This window comes from Fragaria vesca, linkage group LG2 (assembly GCF_000184155.1).
Source record: "Fragaria vesca subsp. vesca linkage group LG2, FraVesHawaii_1.0, whole genome shotgun sequence".
Lineage (NCBI taxonomy): Eukaryota > Viridiplantae > Streptophyta > Magnoliopsida > Rosales > Rosaceae > Fragaria > Fragaria vesca.
Window position 1 is genome coordinate 26,046,718 of NC_020492.1, and position 23,656 is coordinate 26,070,373.

The following is a 23,656-nucleotide window of genomic DNA, read 5'->3' on the forward strand; positions in this document are numbered from 1 at the left end:
TTTTTAGGTCACATTTTTCACATCTCCACCATTCAGTGTCTAGAACCATAGTGTGTAGATCATTCTTGCAAAGGTTTCATCCAACTTGGAGATCATCTGGGTACCGGATTAGATTAAATGAATCAACTGAACAAAATCTGTCCAAACGGAACCGTTCGTGTAAATCACAATTACGGAAGCTCAAATTATCTCCAAATTGGATGAAACTTTGCAAGAATGATATCCACACTATGTTCTAGACACTGAACAGTAGAGATATGAAAATGTGACCTAAAAGTGAGCGAAATTAGGAACACCACACTTTAATTTGAAAGCGGTGTTCCATTCTAGAAGGAAACTATGTGTGTGTGTGTGTGTGTGTGTAAATTTTTGAAGTAAGGGCTATACATACGGCTGCCCTCTAGTCTTGATAGATAAACTTAGCGTGCGGAAACCCCACATAACAACGCATGAAGACTCCCAAGTACAAGAGCATATCCATCTTATTTTACACACTATACAAAGTAGTATTGACAAGACCTACCCCGAATTTTACCCTAAAACCTGGAGAAAATCCTGCGGGAACCACCTCCAAGGAAGATATTACCAAAAATTTGGCATTACCTCCCTTGAAAATGGACAACCCTTTCTAAAGAAAACCTGCAAACACTTCTAAAATTCTGAATCCACCCTTAACTTCTGGAGCCTACGTGCTCCCCAACACAACCACCACCAAGAATAATAAATCATCTTCCAAATCAACACATAATTATCCAAATAAGATAAACATAAATCCTCCGTCAAATATTCTAAAATGTCAACAAGCCTTCGCCCATAACTGAAATAATATACATTAAACCCAAGTATTCCGAGCTACTAGACACTAGCGGAAGTAAGAAAACACTGGTAGGTTAAACAGGTAACCTACGGATGAAAAGTGGTGGAAATGTGGGTGACTATGCCTCGCCTCATATTAGATCAAACCCGTACTCTGCAGACTGGGCATTTTAAAACGAAGGGCCCAGGGGAAAACATTTAATAACGTTAGAGTGAGTGGACAAAAATAAATTATTAAAAATATTTATGCATTCCCATTTTAATTTCTAAAGAAAAAAATACTGCATGCGGCAGCTCAAAAGCGCTCAACTCATAAACTGACAATTTCACGACTAGCTAGTCACCAACTCAAATAAAATGGAGCCTCTCAGGTTAAACTATATATAAACATATAGGCGTATGTATTTACACTCGTCAGACTCCTTGTATGAATCCTATGAACAAATTAGAAAAATAAAAATTCATACAAGGCTACGACGCTTGCATCTAACGCTCACGTCGTGCCATAATGGAATTTTTCCTCATTATGACCGAAGAGGACGATGTATATATACGTGTGGACTCCCTATATGAAAACCAAAATAAATCAGAAAAGAAAGTAGTTTTCATATAGGGCTATGACGCTTGTGTCTAACACTTACGTCACACCATAATGACATTTTACCTCATTATGACAGACCAAGCACGTATGGTTAGCTAGCATTTATATACATACTATACTCATAATATCCAATAAACATATCCACTGAAAATCTCATTTTCGGGATCTCACCAAAGGAGGAAAATTGCCAAATATCCGAGAAAGAAAATAAATCTCAGGAAAAGAAATAAATGATCAATAAGATAATTCATCGCATGCTTTTCAATTAAAACAAATGTCCACTCACAAATTATGCCTAAGCCTGATGACGCTCCGAGGCTTCTTCTGCTCGGGCCTCCTCTCGTCCTGAACCAAATATACAATTAATTTCCCAACTAAAAAATCCAATATTTAAATAAAATGGGCAAAATTAAACGTGAGCCTCTCACACACTCATCATTGCCCAACTTCGCCATTCTTAACTCAAAATGGCTCAAACTTCACCGAACATACCGGCAGCCCTAATTCAACCTTCCACAGATTATACGACTTAAATCCAACGGCCGGATTCTACATTAATTAACCGCCAAAAATACCAAACTTCAGAAAATCACAAACCCATCCAAAACTCATCCGAAAAATTCTAAAAGTCACATCAATAAACTCCCCTTAATATTCCACACTTAAAACTATACAAAACTCCCAAACAGTGGCGGCGGCGCCGCCAGCCGCGGCCGGAGGCTGATTCCGGCGACCTCCAATGCCCACCAAATTTTAACAGAATAATCCTCTCATCATGCTCTACAACTTTCCAAACTAGCTGATAGGTGCATTTTATGCAACGTCCTTAATGTATTTCCGACCCTATTTAGTTATGTAATTCCTTTAACAATATTGATTTTAACTTAGTTTGTGTTTTTAGGTCACAAATAAAACCGAGGAGCACAAAAGAGGCAAAAGAGGAGAAATCTTGAAGGAAAAGGAATCCATATGGCGCAAGGAAAGAAATCAGAAAATCTGCCAGGAATAGTCAGTCAACTTCGACAGAGAATTGTGATCAGCTCACAACGATCCAGGAGATGAACTTTATATCAGCAGAAAGCTAGAAGAGTCTAGTTTTCAGAACTTTTCGCAGATCGTCAATAGCTATTTTGGTGACCAAGTTATGACCGTTTGAGTGACCAAAGGTCAGTCTGCCCGAATTTCTGATTTGGACCGGAACTTCAATTTCAAGGCCCAGACCACAACGGCGAGCCCATGGACGAAAATTAAAGGTTCTCTAACCCTAATAGCAGCTGTTGATATGTTCTCTATATGTATGAGGAGTTGGAGACGTGAAAGGGTCGCTCTTGGCCGCAGAAAAACAACGTCTTTCATCTCCTTCAGAAATTCTTCTCCAAACACAAACCCTAGTTTTAGGATTTCTCTTGCCGTGCCTTCTCCTCTGTAATTCTCGGCGTAGTTCCTTGTTTCAATACTCAAAGTGTAATCTAAACTCAGACCTCATGTTTCTTTTATTATCTATTCAATTACTTTAGTTTGTTTCCATCTCTCTTATTCGTTTGTGTTCATGAGTTGGATTTTTGATTGAGTTTGTTCTTATAATCATGAAAATCAGATCTGTACACTTGAGTTGTTGGTGTAATTGATGATGCTTTTGATGATCTAAATTATGTTTATATGTGTGATTGACAACTTATGACTTGTTCTTAATCAATATGTGCCATTGTTTGTGTTAAGTCCGCGTCGGTAAACATGAACTAGAATGGTAAGGAGTTATAGGTTGCATGCTAGGATGTCTTTGAAGTCCGCGTCGGTGAATTACATTCTAACATGTTCAAGTTCTTCCTTTGATCTATTTTGGATATGAAGTCCGCGTCGGTACATATCTATGAGAGGTTAGAAGGGTTTTAAGTAGTTAAGTCCGCGTCGGTAAATTACTTGAAACATGGAATTTGATTCGTTTCTCCATATGCATGATTGTTGTTAGGGTTGAAATTACATAGATACTTGATTATATGAATCTGATTTAGTGTTTTCTTGTGTGCAAAGAGACGATCACATGTATATAGTAGCTTAGGTTTTTGTTTCTTTTTAGTTTAGGATTTTCGTCACTTTTCTGTTCTCTGTTTTCTTTTATTTTATTTTCGTATCAAACGATCTCCGAATCCCCTGAAAATTTGTACAGTAGTTCCTCTTTGTGTCTAGTAGATCTCTGTAAAATTTCATATTTTTCTGAGTAGTTTAGGTTAGGTTTTTAATTAGGTTTTCGACTGCTGTTCTATGGAACAGTAGCTACTTTTGTAAATTGTTTAAAGGTTTTATTACTTGTTAATATTTGTTGTGTTTTTCTAACGCTTTGTTTTGCAAGGTACCCTCAATCCCCGGCCTTATACGATACCCTACTTACTCAATGCTACTAACGATAAAAAGGGTTTATTTGATGCAGGTTTTGCACCCGTCACTAGCACAAACCCAAAATCCAAGTCTAGCTATGCCAATCAAACGGAAACATCAAAAACGCCCTAGAACTTCCACTTCAAATTTCTCCTTACCTGAAGCGAACCGGAGTGAGTCCTTTTAGGGCAAGGCAGCTGGGTTGGAGACCTACAAAACCGTACAAGGCTTGCCCGGATTTGTGGCCGGAGGAGGGAGCTCCGGCGAGAGACGATCCGGCGTCTTCGGAGGAAAAACTCCCGATCGGCGGCATTACCGGCAGGGACACTAGGTCGGGAAGAGAGAGGAGGTGGCGGAGCTCCGAACTAGGCTGGAACGGCGACTGGTGGCTGGCCGGACGGCGGCAGGCAACGGCTGGAAGTTTGCCGGGGAGAGGGCTCGGTAGAGAGCTCGGGGAAGAAGGAAAAGAAAAGAGAGAAGAAGAAAAAGAGGAGAAGAAGAGAGGAAAAAGAGAGGAGAAAAAATGGGGTTTGGGCCTCACACCAACCCGGCCCAACACTACAAATAATACCCAACTCCACCAATTTAACACCCCAAAACAAAATACCCTATTAGAAATTACCTTTTACTAGCTAAAATCTACCATTTTTACCATCGTCATAAATTTCTCCTAAGAATAACTCTCCGAAATAATCGTCCCCCAAAACCCCTCTAGGGACCAATTAAACCATAACCTCAATGACGGAGACGGTAAAATTCTTATTATAACCGAGCTAGTAAATAAAGTAAAAATTTAAAGGTTGGGATATGACAAGTATACCGTATACACAACATTTCACAACAGTTCATCACATCATACCATTCCTTCTTATTGGTTATCCTTCAGTTTAGTGTACCCCAAAGGAACTCGGCCTAATGGCTTTCTACCCCTTTACCACCATGTGACACACTCTTACTTCGGTATAATTAATCAAAACGTTCTCAAGTTCCATGACTAGCTAGTCAAACAATGGATCCAACTTTTATTGTATAAATAAACTTCGCATAGTTCGCAAAAAAACCATGCTTTACTTGAAAATAGAGATTTATTTCGTAATAGATCAAATCATGTTTTTCCACTAATTTTTATACAAATGAGAATATTTGAAAGATATTACACAAATCCACTTACCTCGATAAATTGTTACGCAAAATATTGATCGTAAGCTAAGCCTTCTAAACCGAGCTTTTGAGAAATAATTGTTTGATCCTAATTGTCACATCCCAAACCCGGTGTCAGTGGTTTCCAAGCACTTGACGCCGAATCCGGGACGTGAGCGGGAAAAGTAAAATAAAATAAGACAATTTCAAATACTTTTCCAGAATTAAAAGAAAATAAAACGTTTACAAATAACAAAACAATTACAAAGACAAAATAAGTCTTGTGGCTTCTAATCTTCCATAACTCTTCTCGACTCCTTCTCGACTCTTGTACACATAACCTAACGTCACAGTTAGTCTTCTGAACAAAATTCTATAGGGGTGAGCTTACGCTCAGTAGGACCAAACCTCTTAAGGTTATTCTTATCTAAGTCGTAACATCAAGTTATCAAATAACAAACGACACTTTAAATATAAATAATAACAATTCAATGCATATATGCAAATGAACTTCCTCCACTCGATTACTGGCTTATTAGTCCATACATCAAAGACATATGAGCCTACACGTCCCATACCGTGTAGATGTCTCCAATATACAACCTAACAAATCAGTAATAACTAAACTCCAATATCTCTTTTGTTAGTTATCTTGTTATACTCATGGCCTTCCAAACTCGGAACCTGATTAGATCGTTTTATCAATGTCCGCCATCGATGGGGCCTGCATTCCTCTCATTTGTGCACGTATGGGCTAATCATAGATCTCGGATGCCCCATGAGGAAACTCAACTATACAAAATGTATCTATTCTCTAGATCTCATTCTCATCTCTCCATAATCATCAATCTCACTAATCTCACAATTCCTCACAATGCATTATAAATGCAACAAATATCAACACTCATAATATATCATCCAATACATGCTTTTATGGAAAGCGATAAGTCGATAACATTAATTATATAAATCACCGATTACAAATACTTTTATCGAAAACAATAACAATAAAAAGTTAATCACTCAATGACACACAAAACATCAATTTCAATTATAATCTAAATATCCATTTAAACAAAGGTTCCCCGAGAGAGACCCTACCCAGAATCCAAGCGCTAGCTCCGACGCTAATTAAAATTAGTAACACTGCAACACGCTTCTGAAATCCTTATCCTTCTGCAAATCCTGCTACTTGCATTCAATCCTCATATCACCTTATTCCAAGAATGTTGACATGTCACTTCAAATCAGCTTAATCAAATTCTGAAATTTACTAAGGACACCTAAATCCTTATTCGTCATTTCTTCTCTTCTTTCTTAATCAAATATCGTTGATACCCAATTATCTACCAAGCACTAATCCAAACTCCACATGAAACTTAATCAACCATTGCCTTAACTCACTTTCCCGTATACACATAGCTTATATTCCAATCTTTATACCAGACAACATATGTCATCATTCCTTGCTCCATTGCTCTAATAATACTTGCTTCCTCTCATCGTAATTGGTCATACTGCCCAATCCTTCGTTCCCTGAAATCAATTCCATTTCTCAACCAAAATATCCTAATTTAGCACAAACAGAGACCAAAATGTTAAGCACAAAAGCTCAACGTCAACAAAACCATCTGTCCATTACTTCCAAAACTTATATTTTGTTTTCTCCAAATTCACAACTTCTGCAATTCATAAGCCAAAATCACCATCACCCATTATTGCCGCTACAAAGACCAAACACAGTAATCCTCACAACACCAAAATTCCAACACTAAAATCTCAACTCTCTGGAAATTGAAGCATACTACACCAACATCATGTCCTGCAATTTCATCCAAAACATAAACCAAACCCAGAACCATCAACCACCAGTACCGCCGCCGCCATACACAACAGCACACACGGCGGTCCTCCTCTGCCAAAACCCAACTTCTTCAACACCCAACCAATCTCAATTCCAATTATACATAAACGTAAAGCTCAACGAGTGGATGAAGATTGATACCTGAGTCGAACGCAGAAGTCGTAATCCGTCAAACCCTCGCCGGAAAATCCCAAAACTTCTTCTCTTCGATTCTCCCTCCTCCGAGCTTCTCTTCGAAAACCAGGAACATGGAAAGGTTCCTGAGATTGAAATGAAGCTATCCATACCAGTGAGAGACCTCGACTTTGCCGGAATCGGAAACTCGCCGGCGAACCCAGCCTCTCCTTCTCCACTTCGAATCTCTCTCTCCTGACCTCTTCTGAAAAAACTGACGACATAGGGAAGACCACGAGGACGAGAGGAAGTTACCAATACCGGCCACGCTCGCCGCTGTGGCCGGAATCATGAACTCGACCGGAAACCCAATCGCCTTCTCTCCTCCTTTTCTCTCTCACCGAAGCTTCCCATCGAAAACGAAGATCATCTTGAGGACGGGGACAACGAGACGGACCTATGGACACCAGCCTTGCGCCGGGAGGCGACCGGACGACGGACGGAGTGATCGCAGCTCCGCTGCTGCAAAACGACGACGTCGAGACTGGGTTTTGGTCTGGCGCTGGCCAAACTGATCCACATCTATATACATACCTAAATCGACGGCCCGATCAAACCGACCTAGAATATATATTTTTGATCCACATCTATATACATACCCAAATCGACGGCCCGATCAAACCGACCTAGAATATATATTTTTAATTAATTTTTAGATAATACCAACTTCTAAAAATCATTAAAAATAGCTCTGATGTCCAATTGATGCTCCGAAAAATCTTACGAACTCGTAACGACTTCTAGGTTAATCTTACTGCTCGAAAAGACAAATTTGGACAAACCAAAAATTTGAATAATTTTTAAAAACCACAAAGAATTTAAAGAATAACAGAAATTTAAATTTAAATAGCTGGAAAATAATTTTCTTTTCAAAAATAAAAAACCGAATTTTCGAGATGTCACACTAATCAAACCTCCAAAGATGGAAAGAGAACACCAAGACGAAGTTGTAGCTTTTCGCGGATTCTGACACAGGAACTATAGATAAAAAGTTATGATCCGACGAAGTTTTACAGAGATAAAGTGTAGGTTGAGAAATTGAGGAGAGAGAGAGTCGAGAGAAAAGTAATTTCGAAAAAGTATGAAGAATGCGAGTTGTCAACCTATTTAATTTATAAGATAAGACTCATAAGAGTACTAATTACAAAATGACAAGTGACGTCAAAACTAAGCCTTCAACCAACAACTTAAATTTATGTAGTCTCTGGCTGCATTTTGACTCATCAACAAATGCAATGAACCTTCTATTTAAAAAAATTGTAATTTATATTGGGTGCTTCTATTGCCACCCTATTAATCACTTTTTACACCCTATTTTCTATTTGTAAAGATTTTTCTAATTTGATGTTTACTTAATTCACCTATATACAATACCAAAATACCCCTTTTCAATATGGGTTTAGCTTCATTTTTTTCTTTTTGTATTTATCTTCCTCTACATCTCTCTCAATCATTTTTGGTTTCCTCGTTACTCTCAATCGATCACTCACGAATGAAGAAACATGGAATCAAAAATGAGATTATCTAATTTGCAGGATTCGAATAGATTTATGAATTCAGTCAGCATTAATACTATTTATTTTGAGGTAAAAATTGTTAGGATAACATGAGAACTATTGAAGATGATGAATGATTAAAGTTTACCAATGAATGAAGAGATTAATCTAATGTTTAAGTACATCTTTAATTGTAGGGTGTAGTAAGAAAAATAAATTTTAATTTTTAAATACAATATTGTCCTTTGTTGTAATTCTATATCATGATATTTTAGTCTTTTTTTTAAAAACCGGATATTTTATTGTCTTTCAATAAATAAGAAATTTGTTGGGTACGGTGAAGAAGATAGTTAGTAGGGTGGCAATAGCCACACCTTTTATATTTTTGTTGGCCCCAGTAATGTTTAGAAAAATTATGATTTTATATATTTAGTGAGGTTATTCGTTATAATTACTAAAATATACTGGTTCCTAGTCAGGACTAAATTTTTGTATTATTTAATTAAGATTATTAATTTATTGAACATTCATTTATTGGGTTTTTGTTCTAGTCGAGGGGCAATGTTGTAAGTTTGTATTAATTTGAAGATTAGTCTCCTTACGGGGAAAATCTTCTGAACCTTGAACTTTCTAAGAGAGTTTTAAAATTTTTGTCCGTATGGGCCAAAGACCCTTGTTTTAATCAGACAGTTATTTATATGATTTATAATAATAATGTAATCGGCCAGGCCCCCCTCTATTTGTGTCAAAATGATTAGATGATACACCGATTCCCATGCCTCGCCAACCGGTATATATAGCGACTTTGAGAACATTGCATGAGGCAACAAAGTAAATAATTAAGTTAGTAGCTAAACATAACTGTAGATTGATAGAATTCACTTTTCTATGCACAATACTACACTGCAATGCATGAGACAGAAAATGGAATTGCATATATATATTTTTTTTGTCTGATTAGAGTACATTAGACGAGATAACATGTCAACTACTCTAATTCAGATAATCCCTAATCCCTTCTCGAACATTTTCTCAGTTCTATCCCTCACCACCACCATTATCCTAGCCTTTCTTGTCCATCTTGATTGTTGTTTTCTTCATGAGCAGGAATGCCAACGTCTACAGCAACATCATTGGCAGAAAATTCAAGATCATAGTTTGTAACTAACCTCATAAAATCGTCATACGGAAGTGGCAGCGGTTGGCCAGCATTAGCGCGCTTCTTCTTCACCAAATCTTTGTCTTCAAGACTAACAGTCGCATTCTCCTCCATGTCCTCAGTAGCTTGAGTTGAAGGCGCAGGAGCTTGAGTTGAAGGCGTATTAATGGAGGACACACTTCTGCCCGTGGCGGCGACGATAGATGGTTCAACTGTATTTAAGAGCCACTCTACTGTTTGGCCATTGTCATCGAAACCAAGCTCATCAGTGAGTTGAACAAGACGAGCAACACATTTTTTTGGCAAGCGTATACCGCATTCACCACCTTCATCCTTTCCATGGCCAACAGATGTTGAAGCTTTACCATGGAAGAGTTGATTGCTACTACTGGATGCTTTGGTTGAAAAGTTTGGCACTGTTCCCATTGTAACCAAGCAAGGTATTAGAAAAATGTATGGGAGCTGATCTTGAGTCTTCTTGAGGTTGATGGCAAGGGTTTTATACAAAAATATGTGAATGCATATTGTTCAATTTGTCATTCTCAGGTTCAAATATGTATTGCAGTGTTAAATGCTGCATTTTATTCCAATGATAGCTTATGCACCTTTACTAAAATGAATAAAACTTTAATTCTTACCTTAAAATTTGGTTGCGTTTTCGGGCAATATTCATGTACGTGGTAAAATACTTACATAAAATAAGACGAGAGAAACAAATGACAGATAAGTTGAGCCTGTATGTGGTTCACAGATTAGCATGATTAATTTTTGTTTGGTCTTTACTGTCAAACTTTGTCAATCATAAAATGAGACGTGTATTATACGGGAAAAATACGTACCTGTATATTTTAGAAATTTTATATAATAGTTCGTTAAAAAAATCAGCAAATTATTTTTAATAAATAAAGTAGAGCTTTTTTCTTTAAATAAAATGTTCAATATATTATATTTAAAATAGTAAATTACTATAAAGTTACTAACTAAATTTCAATTTATAAATACATCCTTTATATAATATCTCACATATTTAAGGACAAATATTAACAAATTAGGACAAACTAATATCCACATACCATCTGTCACTATAATTTTACCAGAATACCCTTCACTACATATCAACTGCTACTGTCGAACGAGTAGCACAGTAGCACACTGCCGAGTAGCACAGTAGCACATTGGGTGTAGTAGCACCCAATAGTAGCACATGTGCTACTGCCAAGTAGCATAGTAGCACCTGATAAAAAGGTGCTATTGCAATTTTTTTCAAGCAATTCTCCGAAATCAAATAAGGCTGTTACTGTCGCGATAAGAGACCTTCATAAGGCGGCTACTATCGCTATTAGAAACTTTCTGCTACTGACGATGAAATGGCTATTGCTACCGCGAATCTAACTGCTAATGCCGACTTCTACTAGCAATCTGCCTGCGTTTGCTACTTATCCCACTCTGCTACTGCTTACTTCTGCTACTCATCAAAGCACGTTGCTACTGTCCACTTTGATGATAGCGTTGTTGCTACTGTATGTATCACTGCTAATGAACTTTAAAACTGCATCTACCATAACAATGATTTAACTCAATAAACAAACCTCATTCAGATCAACAAATCTTATTTATGTCCTCAAAACAAACCTCATTCATATATGAAATCACCTACTAATCAACCCAAACCCAAACCAATCAAACTCATTTATATCACTGCTACTGAGTGAGATGAATGAGAGATAGCGAGGAATTAGATCACCAAACATCTCATACCAACTAAAGATCAAATTCATGAACATCTCATACAAATTGAAGATCAAATCACCTTCAAATTCAAAGTAAAGACTTGACCGGAACATGACAAGTTGCTAGCCAATGAATATGACGACCATATCACATCACCTTCAAATTCAAAGTAAAGACTTAACCAAGTTAATGTACTGCTACTGCCCTGTAGCCTGAGGTTCCTCTTGAAGGCGACGACGGCGCTGAACCCTCGGCTTCCTATAATGACAGAACTAAGCCCTAGCCGCTCCACCTCCAAGCACAACCTCTCCTTCATGTCCCGATCCTTCCCGATGTGGATCTTGAACTCGATTTTGACCTCCACGAGTGGCTACGCTAGCTCCGTCTCCCTTTGTCGTCGTTGGCGGCACATCAAAGTCATCCTCGGAGTTCTTGTCGCCGGTGACGGGGAGAGTGTAGTTGACGGGGACCCAGCCCCAGTTGATGCCAAAGAGCACGGTCATGGGGGTCATGGGGGTCATGGGGCGCCCATGGTGTGACGGCGACGGTGAGGCAGTGGAGTCTGAGGAGGAGGGGCGGCGATGATGGTAAGGGGAGAGTGAGAGAGAGATGAGAGTAGATCTGTAGAAAAAAGACGCAGAGGGGAAGAGAGTGAGAGGAAAGATGGGGATAAAGGGTATTATGGTTATTTGATAGCTAAAATTTGGATCAGACCTGATGCTCTTAGTTTTGGGCTTGGGCTTTTTTCTTAAACTGTATAAAAATTAATGAAAGTGGGTTTTTTGTGTTTTTAAATTTGGTCATGTGTTACTATGTAATTTTCTCTATTTAAAATAGGCTAAGTATAAAAATCGTGTATGATACGGTTGGTTCAAAAGTACACAAAATTTAAACGAGTACTCTTATAATGTACTTCTTAGAGTTAGGTTATACGTGAGTGAGCGTGTTGGAGAAGAAAAATATCAAATTAGAAAAGCGACAAATAATATATAACTTTTAAGTGAGTGACTCACACTTAATTGTACCGATGTATCTTTTAAGTTTAAACTAACACCTAATAGGTGATTATATTGTGGACAATATCAACGAAACGGTGGATCACGGGCCACGTGTGTGGTTGTTCAACATATTTAGAATCAATTTCAAAACCTTCTGGTCATATGTCTTAAATCTTAACGTTGAGGCAAACCCTCATTCTTCACAAATTTGTTTCTTTTCGATTGTGAAGAAGGTGTTCATATACTTCTCATATGTCTTGGATGGGTTAGGATAAGGCAAACCCTCATTGTTCCGCAGTTTGTTTCTTTCTCAATTGTGAAAATGTGTTCATATGCTAATTTATCTAGAAATGGAGAAATTGGAGAAGTTTCTATGCTAGCTTCCACCAGCCTTTTCCGCCCGTCATAGATGCAAATCATGCAATTGAAGATTGGAAGATGCTTAAGCCAAAGCAAACACTGATAGAGCTTGTGAGTTGAACATGCTGGTGTGGCAAAGGCCTCCTGATGATGGTATTATATGAGGCTTAACATTGATGGATCAAGATCCTTGTACTGGAGGCATCATGGCAATAACTCTTCTGGATGTTCTGAATCATCCCACAGTATGATATGGGTCGTCCTTGCTGATGTTCTATATTCTTGTTGCCACGGGATTGATATTTTGCAGCCACCTTCTTTAGAGGGACAGAGTCCTGATTCTTCTTCTCCAAGTTAAGTTCATAAGCAGTGGATACACAACTACAGAATCATGCTTTTTGGTTGCCTAACCAGCGTCGATCAGCATAAGCATAACATGGCTGGCAAAAGGGATTAATTAGTATAACAAGCCAACAGCTTCTACCCTGATCTATCATTGTAAATTGATCCAAGTACCAATATAGTTCTACAACAATACAGAAAAATTTCACAAAACCTTGGATACAAAAAGGGTAAGATAAAGTTGAGCAAAAACAAAACATACCATTCTTTCTTACAATACTAGTTTACACCAACATCTCCTGCTTCAAGAACAGCAGTCGATTGATACACGACAAACCTCAATCAACTGCAGGTTTATTAGCATATATTTCTCTAGCTTCAATTAAATCGGCAAGATAACGTTTAGATAAAACTTCCACTTGCTCAGGAAAGGATTTCAGCGCATGCTGACCAATATGTTTGACCATTTGATACCATCGCTTTTGGCAAACATCTCCAGGCCTATGCTCAAGCAGATCATCCCAATCAACATCTTCAATACAGCAAGCATCCAAGCTATTGAGAGCATCAAGCAGCCGATAGTCATCAATATCAGACCACAGCTTTTGGCTTACCAACGGTGATGTTAATTGATTATACCACTTCAAGCTGCAAACAGCATTGGTTCTTGTGCCTAACGTTTCACTGATTGCCTCCCAGCAAATATTATCTCGAAGCATGCCATGCTTGGTTTTCTTTTCTTCGAAAACCTTCATACGCAGATCCTTGTTCACCAAATCGAATAAATTCTCGTACTCCTCTTGGGACCACTGTCCTTTCTTCATGTTTGGCAGTTTTATTCTGCGCCATGCATCCTTGACATGAATTCTATGTTTGCCAAGCTTATCGCCCAAAGTTCTCCAATCAGCTCCCTTATCTTTATGGAACTTTCTTACCTCTTCATATTCTTCCGGGCTCCATTTCCGTTTCTCGGCTCGTTCGAACAAAATATGGGCTCTATAATACACACTTTTAAAGGGTCTCCATGGTAGGGCTGCCCCAATGTCCTTCCAACAGGTTTTCAACTCTGGGTGGTTTTTGACTTCAGGATGGGACTTGCAACGCAGAACCATATCGAGACCATCATCACCTAAAGCATGTTCGTCTATGTATCTTAAAACAGCCTCTTCCACAATCTTATCTTCTTCTTTTGAAAACCGTTTACCTCTTACAAGGTCTTGATGCTCATCACTTGGGCCATCAGACGGTGAGAAGACCTCAACATCATCAGAAAAACTTACTCTTTTCAGTGCTTTTTTAGGTGCTGATTCTTCAGAATTGTCAGGAGCCCCAATGCCTTTTTGGGCTTTTAAGCTGTTTTTACTTGACCTGGCCTTTTTCTTGTCTTCATTACAACCCTCAACAATACCATGTTTCTGCGACTTGGACTTCTTCCCTTTCTTACTATTTTCTACATCAACAGCCTCTGATTTTCTGTTACAATCAGTGCCCATATCTTCAGCCACAGACTCCTGCAATTCAGTTCCTGATTTCTTTCCATGCTTTCTTTTCTCTTTCCTCCCCTTCTCAAGTGATAAACCACCCTTCTCCACAATATGCCCATCTACACGTTTACTTGCTACTCCAGCTTCTATTCCATCACTTGAGATATTCTGTCCCAATTCACCATCCACGTTTTCCCTCTTCTCTTTCTTCACTTTCTTTTCTTTCTTCTGTTTCTTATCTTTCTTCTTTTTATTTCCTCCCTTGTTGGTTATTTTTGCAACATCTTCATATTCAGTTGCCATAGCTTTTTTGACATCCTCAAGGATTTTCTTTCTCTTCTTTACATGACCTGTGGAGTCAAGCTTCCCCATGGTTCTCCCTACAGATTTCTCCCCTTCATTAAAGAGCTCCTTTCTATCAATCATATTCTCTATAACCATCTCATCCCCGTCCTTTTCCCTCTTCCTTTTCTTTTTCTTATTGGCTCCTTCTCCACTAATCATATGATTTCCGCCACTATTGTCATCTTCTGTCTGCACAACGTTCGTGCCCATTTTGTCCCCCACTTCAAGCACAGAAAAATTTCTTTCAAGTTCATCCTTGTTCACTTCCTCCTTCCCTTTCTTCTTGTGCTTTTTCTTCTCTTTTCCTGATTTGAACTCCAAAGATGTCATCTCCTTCCTTCCCATTGTAGTTTTGCTCAATCTAGAATAGAAAAAAAAAATCTGTGTACCCAACGATTAGTTTTACTTAAAAAACAGAAACATAAGTCAGCAATTATAACAGGATAATATTTATAGATACACATGACACAATAAATGTGGAACTAGTTTCCGAAAAGTGTGTGCAAGGGCAACAATAACACCCAGACAATGACAGAAATGCTAACACCTAACGACATACCATACGAATTTATAACGGAATCCCAATATCTACGCCAATGCTTCAACACAAAGTGTACACAATTATTTGGATACAAATGACAATGTTAGGTAGATTAGTCAAATATCTACGCTATAACATCTATCCAGGACATTAGCAATTTTTAAACAATTCTTCTGTTAGAATTCAGGTAATATTGACCAGGTGGCCACATATCACGCCCTGAAAACCACGAAAGCAATCCTAGACCTGCCATATTTAATGAGATGGAAAGCAAATAATACATCTGAACCACCAACGGCAAACAGGGATGGTTGAACTATAATTAGTTTTCCTTACGGTCTCTTGCTAGAAATTTCTCTTTCTTTTTTTTTTATACTAGAAGATGAAACATACAACAGGGGCCATATAACTGCAATCCCAAACTAAGGAGTAAAAGCACATAATCATAGTAGGCCAAGTAGCTTCAAATTCGGTAACCACAGATTAATAATCAGTTCTTCTTGGCTTGCAAATAATTATATCTGCCCGTTACAAAAGCCCAGATTTTGCATTTTCACCTCAAACTGATCTAAAAGTAGAGATTTTTTTTTTTTTCAGAATGAACTAAAAGTAGAGTTCAAATAACAATCCCTAGTGAAAACACTTTCAAATTTACACTTACACTTAACTAAACATGATACCAATTTCTCTTACATTTCCATAAGCTTTGTATAATGAACTTTTGAGGTCTATCAGACTATCACTGTTATAGATCTTGATTTGTTGCCTTGTTGGTATCTCGGGTTATTAGAGACATTCTAGCACCTTCTCGCCGTGGATCTAACACTTTGCAATTGTGTTCTACCATTTCTACAATCTCATATGTAACGCTTTTAATCGAGTTTTAAGTTATTAGATTTGAGCAAATCTTATAACAAGTACCGATAGACAAGATAGACAAGAAATAGCATAATGAAAAAAGAAAATAACATTTTAACTTCTAGAATTCTAGGCTACCGTTCTGGGATTAAATCATCTACTGAAGTCAATATTTAGCATAAGAGCATGATTTCCATTGGAGTTGGACAGCAAAATGGGAGGTAAGCTTAGAGAGCAAGCATACTGAAACTGTCAACACTCCTAAACACAACTAGGCCACATTTTTTTTTATTTGATTCTACACTATAAATACATTAGAGTTCAAATACTACTTGGATTTTTTTAATAACCAAACTCCAAACGAGCTATATCTAAGGAAGATTAATTGAGGTCTAGAGGTTGGGATGCCATATTTCTATAACATTTGGTATCCCAACACAACCCTCCTTCCCGAATTGAGGTACTAGTGACCACACACAACTCCAACAAAAGAATGTACGTAAACCATTAATACCGAATACTGAATACGAAAAGCAAACTGTCATTCATTCAAAGATACCTATTTAGACAAAATTATCAATTCCAGAGGCCCTAACAAATTAATATACTCTCCGAACCACGCGGTGTGGTTCAAAATTGTAAACTTAATTTTCAAATATAGACAAAGATGTGTAACTTCAGATTCATTTGAATCAGAAGACATTCATTGTTTTCTATAAGGCTGCTAATCCAGCTTCCATCTACACGAACTGGATTTCCAAATTCCCATTTTCATAGCTGGAATCGATTCTCAACAACTACCTAATCTGAAATCGAAATTCCTTATCCAATTTCCAGCGCTTACATCAATTTCAAAACAAAAATTCAAACACAGTCCTAATAATAATTCAATACCAAAATGTAACAAAAATTCTGAAACAAAAATCAAACTGGAAGTGATAAAGAACGAAGCACTGACCTCCAATAACGTGAAGCCCTAGATGAACCCAAAGCACTCCTTCTGATTCTGTCGGTTAGGGTTTCGACTTGGAGCGGTGAGAGAGACGGAGCGACTGAGCAGCGAGCTAAAAGAGAAAATATATAGTTTGGTAGCTCAAGACTCTTAACAGGCCTGAATTTTACATTATAAGTTGGGCCTGAATGTGAGCCCAATTAAAATGTAGGGCCCACATTTCAACGGTTTCTCTGGAATACAAGAAAGTTCTCGAACGTCATCACTCGTCCTTCTCCAAAGTCCAAACTTAATAAAACCCAAAACGGCAAAACCCTAAAAGCTGTGAGCCTCTTCTTATCCACACCCCCCACACTTGGTTTCTTCTAACTACTCTCTCTCTCTGCTCTCTTTGAAGCTTTGGAAATGGCGTCCGTCAACGCTCTCACCTCTGCTTCCATTCTCTGCTCGCCCAGACAGGTACGAGTTTCTTGGATTGGATTGGATTGGATTGCCCTGTAAATATATTTGGGGTTTTATGGGGGCTCATTTCTTGTTAGCCATTGATTGTTTAGTCTCTGATAGCTTGAAATTACTTTGGTGTCCCTGTGAATTTGAGGTTTTGATAATTTGGGGTTTGTTTCTGTTTTTGAATTGGAGAGAATTGAGGGGATGGTGTTAAAATGTGTATTGATTTTTTACAGAGCTTGAGTAGGAGGGTAAGTCAGCAGCAAAAAAACAGGTCGAATTACAAGCAATCCAGGGGAAGGTTTGCTGTGAAGGCCACTGCCAAAGACATTGCCTTTGACCAGGACTCGAGGCGCGCTATGCAAGCCGGCATTGATAAGCTTGCTGATGCTGTTGGGCTTACTCTTGGTCCTAGAGGTAGTGTATCTTTACTTTGTCGAATTGGTGTTTATTTCGGTTGTAGTTGTATCCTGTGAGCTGTTTTAGATGTCAAGATTGTAGGCAGTGGTGTAGCCAGAAATTTAGCTAAGAGGAGCTAGTCGATTAGTTAATAAAGAAAAAGACTATTTCTCCCTATGGATAGGGATGAGATAAACAAATCAAGGAGAAGAATTTATATACAAAGGAAACACATTTAGTTTTTATGCCATAAGTTAGTTAAAAGAAATTATTTTATTGCTTTAGAAGGGGAAAGTTGAGTCAACTAGCTCATATTTCACTTACTTAGAAGCAAAAGACTAAATGCATGATGGAGTTTATCAAGATGATGAGCAGGGTCAAGTGTATGTTGCTATGCCCTTGTTTGTAGGGGAAAGCAAACCCCCCAACTTGTTTTTGTGCTTCATTTCATAAAGTGCACAAATTTTTTGTTTTGATTTGTGTGGTTTTGTATTTATGTAGGGAGAAATGTTGTGTTGGATGAGTACGGTAGCCCCAAAGTGGTGAATGATGGAGTGACAATTGCTAGAGCTATTGAGCTACCTGATGCTATGGAAAATGCTGGTGCAGCTCTCATTAGGGAGGTCGGTGACCCTTATGCTTATTATATTTTCCTTCAACTGGTACTATCCTATTGTAGTGATTACAGGGCTTATTTTGGGTTATCCTGATCAATTGTGGGATTTAGGTTGCTAGTAAGACCAATGATTCTGCTGGTGACGGCACAACAACAGCATCCATTCTTGCACGGGAGATTATCAAGCTTGGGCTTTTGAGTGTCACCTCTGGTGCAAATCCCGTTTCAATAAAGAAGGGGATTGATAAAACTGTACAGGCGTTGGTGGAGGAACTAGAGAACAAGTCTAGGCCTGTTAAGGGTCGTGATGATATTAAAGGTACTTTGCTGTAATGATTACTATGGTATCTCATCAGGTGTAGTTATTCTCTTGAGCTTTTCACATTTGTAAATTAACGATTGTATTTTCTTACAGCCGTTGCATCCATTTCTGCTGGGAATGATGAGCAAATTGGAACAATGATTGCTGATGCTATAGACAAAGTTGGACCTGATGGTGTTTTGTCCATTGAGTCATCATCCTCATTTGAAACTACTGTTGAGGTGGAAGAAGGAATGGAGGTGTGTTTGCTTACTGGTCTCAGTTGCATTTCGTATATATTTGTCTTTCACACTGTATATTTATGTTCTAGCCCTGTAAAAAGAGACGATGATTACTATCTGATGTGTATTGTTGCATCTTACAGATTGACAGAGGATATATCTCCCCTCAGTTTGTTACAAACCCTGAGAAATTGATTGTTGAGTTTGAAAATGCAAGAGTCTTGGTTACAGACCAGAAAATTTCAGCTATCAAGGACATAATTCCCTTGTTAGAAAAGACTACACAGTTGAGAAGCCCTCTGCTTATTATTGCTGAGGATGTCACTGGGGAGGCTTTGGCGACTCTTGTTGTCAACAAGTTGAGGGGTATACTTAATGTGGCTGCCATCAAAGCTCCTGGTTTTGGTGAGCGTAGAAAGGCTCTCCTTCAAGATATTGCTATTTTGACAGGTAAGTTGTTTGATTGCGATTATCAACTTTACATAGTTTACAACATGACAAGTGTCCATTGATAAAGTTTCCAAGGAGATTCGCAACTCTTTTATTTTAAGTCTTAACGTGTACAGGATTGACATAAGATTCCCTTTTGTCTGGTTTTTATATGTTCAGGAGCCGAGTTTCAAGCCAATGATCTTGGTATGTTGATTGAGAACACCACAGTTGAGCAGCTTGGTTTGGCCAGGAAAGTGACAATCTCAAAGGACTCCACTACCATCATTGCTGATCAAGCTTCAAAGGATGAGTTGCAAACTAGAATTGCACAGTTGAAAAAGGAATTGTCTGAAACAGATTCTGTATATGACTCCGAGAAACTCGCTGAGAGGATAGCCAAACTATCTGGGGGAGTTGCTGTTATAAAGGTTGGGGCTGCTACTGAAACCGAACTTGAGGACCGTAAGCTCCGTATTGAGGATGCCAAGAATGCTACTTTTGCTGCCATAGAGGAAGGGATTGTTCCTGGTGGCGGTGCTGCATTGGTACATCTTTCAACATGTGTCCCTGCAATCAAGGACAAACTTGAAGATGCAGATGAGAAGCTAGGGGCTGATATTGTGCAGAAGGTAACAACCATACCTTAGTATTATGGCCCTGAATATGAATTATGGAAGTGCTACGTATAATTCTTGAAGCAGTAAGTAAATAATATTTTCCATACTGGTTAGCTTCATGAGCCAAAACATGGTATTTGGAAACTTGGTCTGTTTTAGCTACTTGAATTAGTTACATTTTGATCCTAAGGGTCTTTCATATTTGATGTGTGCTCTTTGGATATTTATTGAATCAATTTGCTTGCAGGCTCTGGTAGCACCAGCAGCGTTGATAGCTCAAAATGCTGGAATTGAAGGGGAAGTGGTGGTAGAGAAACTAAAAGAGAGTGAATGGGAGGTTGGCTACAACGCAATGACAGACACATATGAGAACTTGGTGGATGCTGGTGTTATCGACCCTGCAAAGGTTACAAGATGTGCTTTGCAGAATGCTGCTTCAGTTGCAGGAATGGTCTTGACCACTCAGGCTATTGTGGTAGAGAAGGCTAAGCCCAAGTCACCTGCTGCTGCTGCGGCACAAGGACTTTCCGTGTAATTTGTAGTTTTGTTAGGTAACCAGAATTTTGATAGAGAGGTTTATTCAGTGCATTTCGGTTGAAGTGATTTGATGAAAAACTCTGTATGGATTTGACAGTACTGATTGTTTCTACATAAAATTAAGCTGGAAGTATTGTAATATCAGGTGTTCTTGGAGAATTTGGTTTGTTCGACTCCGTGATAGCTTCCTTTTGGTATTACCCGATTATCGACATGCCTGGTTACATTTACCAGCCTAAACCTCTTATAATAGACTTGGTAGTTGGTACGTCAGCAGCCTTTTGTTTTTTTTTTTTTTGACAGGAACATTGAGCTATAATGAATTAACCAGAACAAGCAGAAGAAACATACTCGAAAGTGTGCATTGTCCATCAAACCTTCTGTTGGTCTAACTTTCACACTGGGGGCTCCCCGCATCTTCTCTAAAGTTGGCTATGTCACGTCAAATCTCCAAAAACTCATGTCAAACATAAAGTATGAACCCATTAGAATTCTAAAGACGTCCTCCACTTGGCTAATCAAATGCAGAGAATACATTTCAAAGTTTCAAACGCATCATAGGAAGTCAGTTTCTTAGCTAATGTTTGGAGAAACTCCTAACCCATTTCAGCTTACAACCCTGTATTTAACTTCTCTATTGATTGTGTTAGAGAGTCTTCCTAGTGAACGAAAAAAAAAAAAAAAAAAACCTGTCATATGTGTTCCCACAAAAGTAAAATTGAAGGTGAAGAAACTCACCGTTGATATGCATTATTCCAGGAGACTAGTGCCAATTGACATGTGACGTTCTTTTCTACGAAAGGCATGAGAGATTCAAACACAGAATCTGCTTTATGCATATTTGGTACCACAAATCTACGTCTTCAAAAGCAAATGAAAACAAAAACTGGGTTTTGCACTTTAAAATTGGATGCCACCTCTATGGCTCTATCAGCTTTTTAAAGTATGCAAGTTCTCAAGGAAAAAATGGGTTGCATTATTCTACCGCCAAATTTAAAAGAATGCAATTCTCGACCAAAATGATTGATTGCTATTGCCAAAAATGATATTAGTCAATTTAATAAGCAGAGTAGGCTACCAAACTTTGGCATTTTGAGCATATATAGCATGCAATCCACCCATGATGACAACTTTTATGCAATTGAGAAAATGGTTAATTACAAAAGAACCCCTGAACTATAAGGCTATTTTCAATTTGATACCCAACTATCAAATTCTTTCGTTTTAGTACCTCAAACAAAAATTTGCACACAGCATTACGCTTGCAAGAGTCGAACCTGTGGCCTCTCCCATTAGGGCCAAGTGACCCAACCACTGGGCTAGCGTAAAGTTTTTTTAAGATTGTGAACAAAGAAACTATATATATTCTTCTTATGTATAATTTAATTCCTAGTTCATTCTCTTTTCTATTTCTTTGATGCATTGGAACATTTAATTTTGGATAAAACACACATTATATGTAAATTTTTGTTCAAATAGATGATCATGAAATTATTTGGAACATGTAATATTTGAGATAAACTAAAATTAAAATTAAAAAAAATATTCTTTTTAATTTTGAACGTTGAAAACCTTAACTTCACTCTTTGGGTCAAAACCGTTTTAGGACATTGAACTTTAGTAGTAGATATTGAACTTTAATTTTAATTTACAGAAAATTTATTATACCATATTAATTGGTCTAACTGCCTATTTTCTAATAGGTTTGTGAGTGTGTATATTTATATGATATGAGAATTTAGACATAAAGTTCACTTTTCAGTCATATCATTTAGCTAATTATATAATGCATAAAAGAATTATATAAGTGAATGTATTTTTAATTTATAAATTAAATTATCAAACAAAATCGAGTATAACATATTGTATTGTACTAATTAGAAACGTAGGTCGACTTGGTCTAGCGGTTGGGTACATCGTCCCTCTTGCTTGAGTGCACGGGTTCGATTCCCCTTATTCTAATGAGGGTGATACTACCGTCATGCTATTACAAGACGTGGCAGTTAACTGAAGAGTTTAACGGTGGTGAGAATTTGAGGTACTAAAATGAAAGAATTTGATAGTTAGGTATCAAATTGAAAATAGTCTTATAGTTCAGAGGACCCTTTGTAATTAATTCTTGAGAAAATTCCTCTGTACTTGTTCTTGTTGCATCAAACCCATCTTAGTCCAATTGAATTGAGAGCAGTCCTTATATATAGAGTGACACGACCCACCCCGAATTTCACCCTGAAACCCGGAGTAAGTCGTGCGGGGACCACCTCCAAGGAAAGTTTACCGAAAAATCGGCATAACCTCCCTTGAAAATGGACAACCCTTCCTAATAAATACCTGCAAACACTTCTGAAAAATCCAAATCCAACCTTAAACTCCTGGAGCCTTCGTGCTCCCCAAATCACAACATCTCCCAATTTAATTACTAACTTAAACAAGAAAATCTCATAGCCAACAGCCACAGTTCAGAGCAACTCTATTTAAAAGGAAATGGACTAGAAATATAAAAATGAGCGGAAGCTACACTATTGACTATGCCTCTTCTCCAAATACGTCCGACCTCAACTATGCAATCCTGCAAACTGGGCATTTTTAAAACGAAGAGCCCAGGGGAAAACATTTGAAACACGTTAGAGTGAGTGGACAAAAATAAATTAACGGATAAAATATTTATGTTTCCCCAAATCAATTTCCAAGGAAAATCGAATGCATGCTGCAAGCGATAAAACTTTTATCTCATAAATGTCGAGCCTCTCAGGCTCTATAATATATGTATGTATTTACACACGTCCATACTCCTTATATAAATTCATGGGTCTATATAGGGCTACTAC

General features: G+C 38.0%; 3 protein-coding genes across 3 annotated transcripts; 1 reads left to right on the plus strand and 2 right to left on the minus strand.

Annotated features, from left to right (window-relative positions):
- Positions 1–5,846: 5,846 nt before the first annotated feature.
- Positions 5,847–7,512, minus strand: LOC101296631. Its single transcript, XM_004291521.1, has 2 exons — positions 6,939–7,512; positions 5,847–6,848 (listed from the first exon to the last, which is right to left on the minus strand). Exons 1-2 carry the CDS (start codon positions 7,193–7,195, stop codon positions 6,764–6,766), a joined length of 342 nt encoding a protein of 113 aa, XP_004291569.1. The 5' UTR covers positions 7,196–7,512; the 3' UTR covers positions 5,847–6,763.
- Positions 7,513–12,962: 5,450 nt separating this feature from the next.
- LOC101296924 lies at positions 12,963–17,336 on the minus strand. The gene is made up of 2 exons (XM_004291522.1): positions 17,244–17,336; positions 12,963–15,247 (listed from the first exon to the last, which is right to left on the minus strand). Exon 2 carries the CDS (start codon positions 15,229–15,231, stop codon positions 13,396–13,398), a length of 1,836 nt encoding a protein of 611 aa, XP_004291570.1. The 5' UTR covers positions 15,232–15,247; positions 17,244–17,336; the 3' UTR covers positions 12,963–13,395.
- Positions 17,337–17,563: 227 nt separating this feature from the next.
- Positions 17,564–21,100, plus strand: LOC101297210 (ruBisCO large subunit-binding protein subunit alpha, chloroplastic-like). The gene is made up of 8 exons (XM_004291523.1): positions 17,564–17,696; positions 17,921–18,101; positions 18,585–18,706; positions 18,811–19,018; positions 19,115–19,260; positions 19,386–19,692; positions 19,852–20,303; positions 20,539–21,100. Exons 1-8 carry the CDS (start codon positions 17,643–17,645, stop codon positions 20,824–20,826), a joined length of 1,758 nt encoding a protein of 585 aa, XP_004291571.1. The 5' UTR covers positions 17,564–17,642; the 3' UTR covers positions 20,827–21,100.
- The last annotated feature ends 2,556 nt before the right edge of the window (positions 21,101–23,656 follow it).

Coding starts and splice junctions, on each gene's coding strand:
- LOC101296631 (XM_004291521.1), bottom strand. CDS start 7,195: ATGTCGTCAGTTTTTTCAGAAGAGGTCAGGAGAGAGAGATTCGAAGTG. Junction 6,849..6,938: donor GACTTCTGCGTTCGACTCAG/GTATCAATCTTC, acceptor GGGTTTTGGCAG/AGGAGGACCGCCGTGTGTGC.
- LOC101296924 (XM_004291522.1), bottom strand. CDS start 15,231: ATGGGAAGGAAGGAGATGACATCTTTGGAGTTCAAATCAGGAAAAGAG.
- LOC101297210 (XM_004291523.1), top strand. CDS start 17,643: ATGGCGTCCGTCAACGCTCTCACCTCTGCTTCCATTCTCTGCTCGCCC. Junction 19,261..19,385: donor AGGTGGAAGAAGGAATGGAG/GTGTGTTTGCTT, acceptor TGCATCTTACAG/ATTGACAGAGGATATATCTC. Junction 19,693..19,851: donor AGATATTGCTATTTTGACAG/GTAAGTTGTTTG, acceptor TTATATGTTCAG/GAGCCGAGTTTCAAGCCAAT.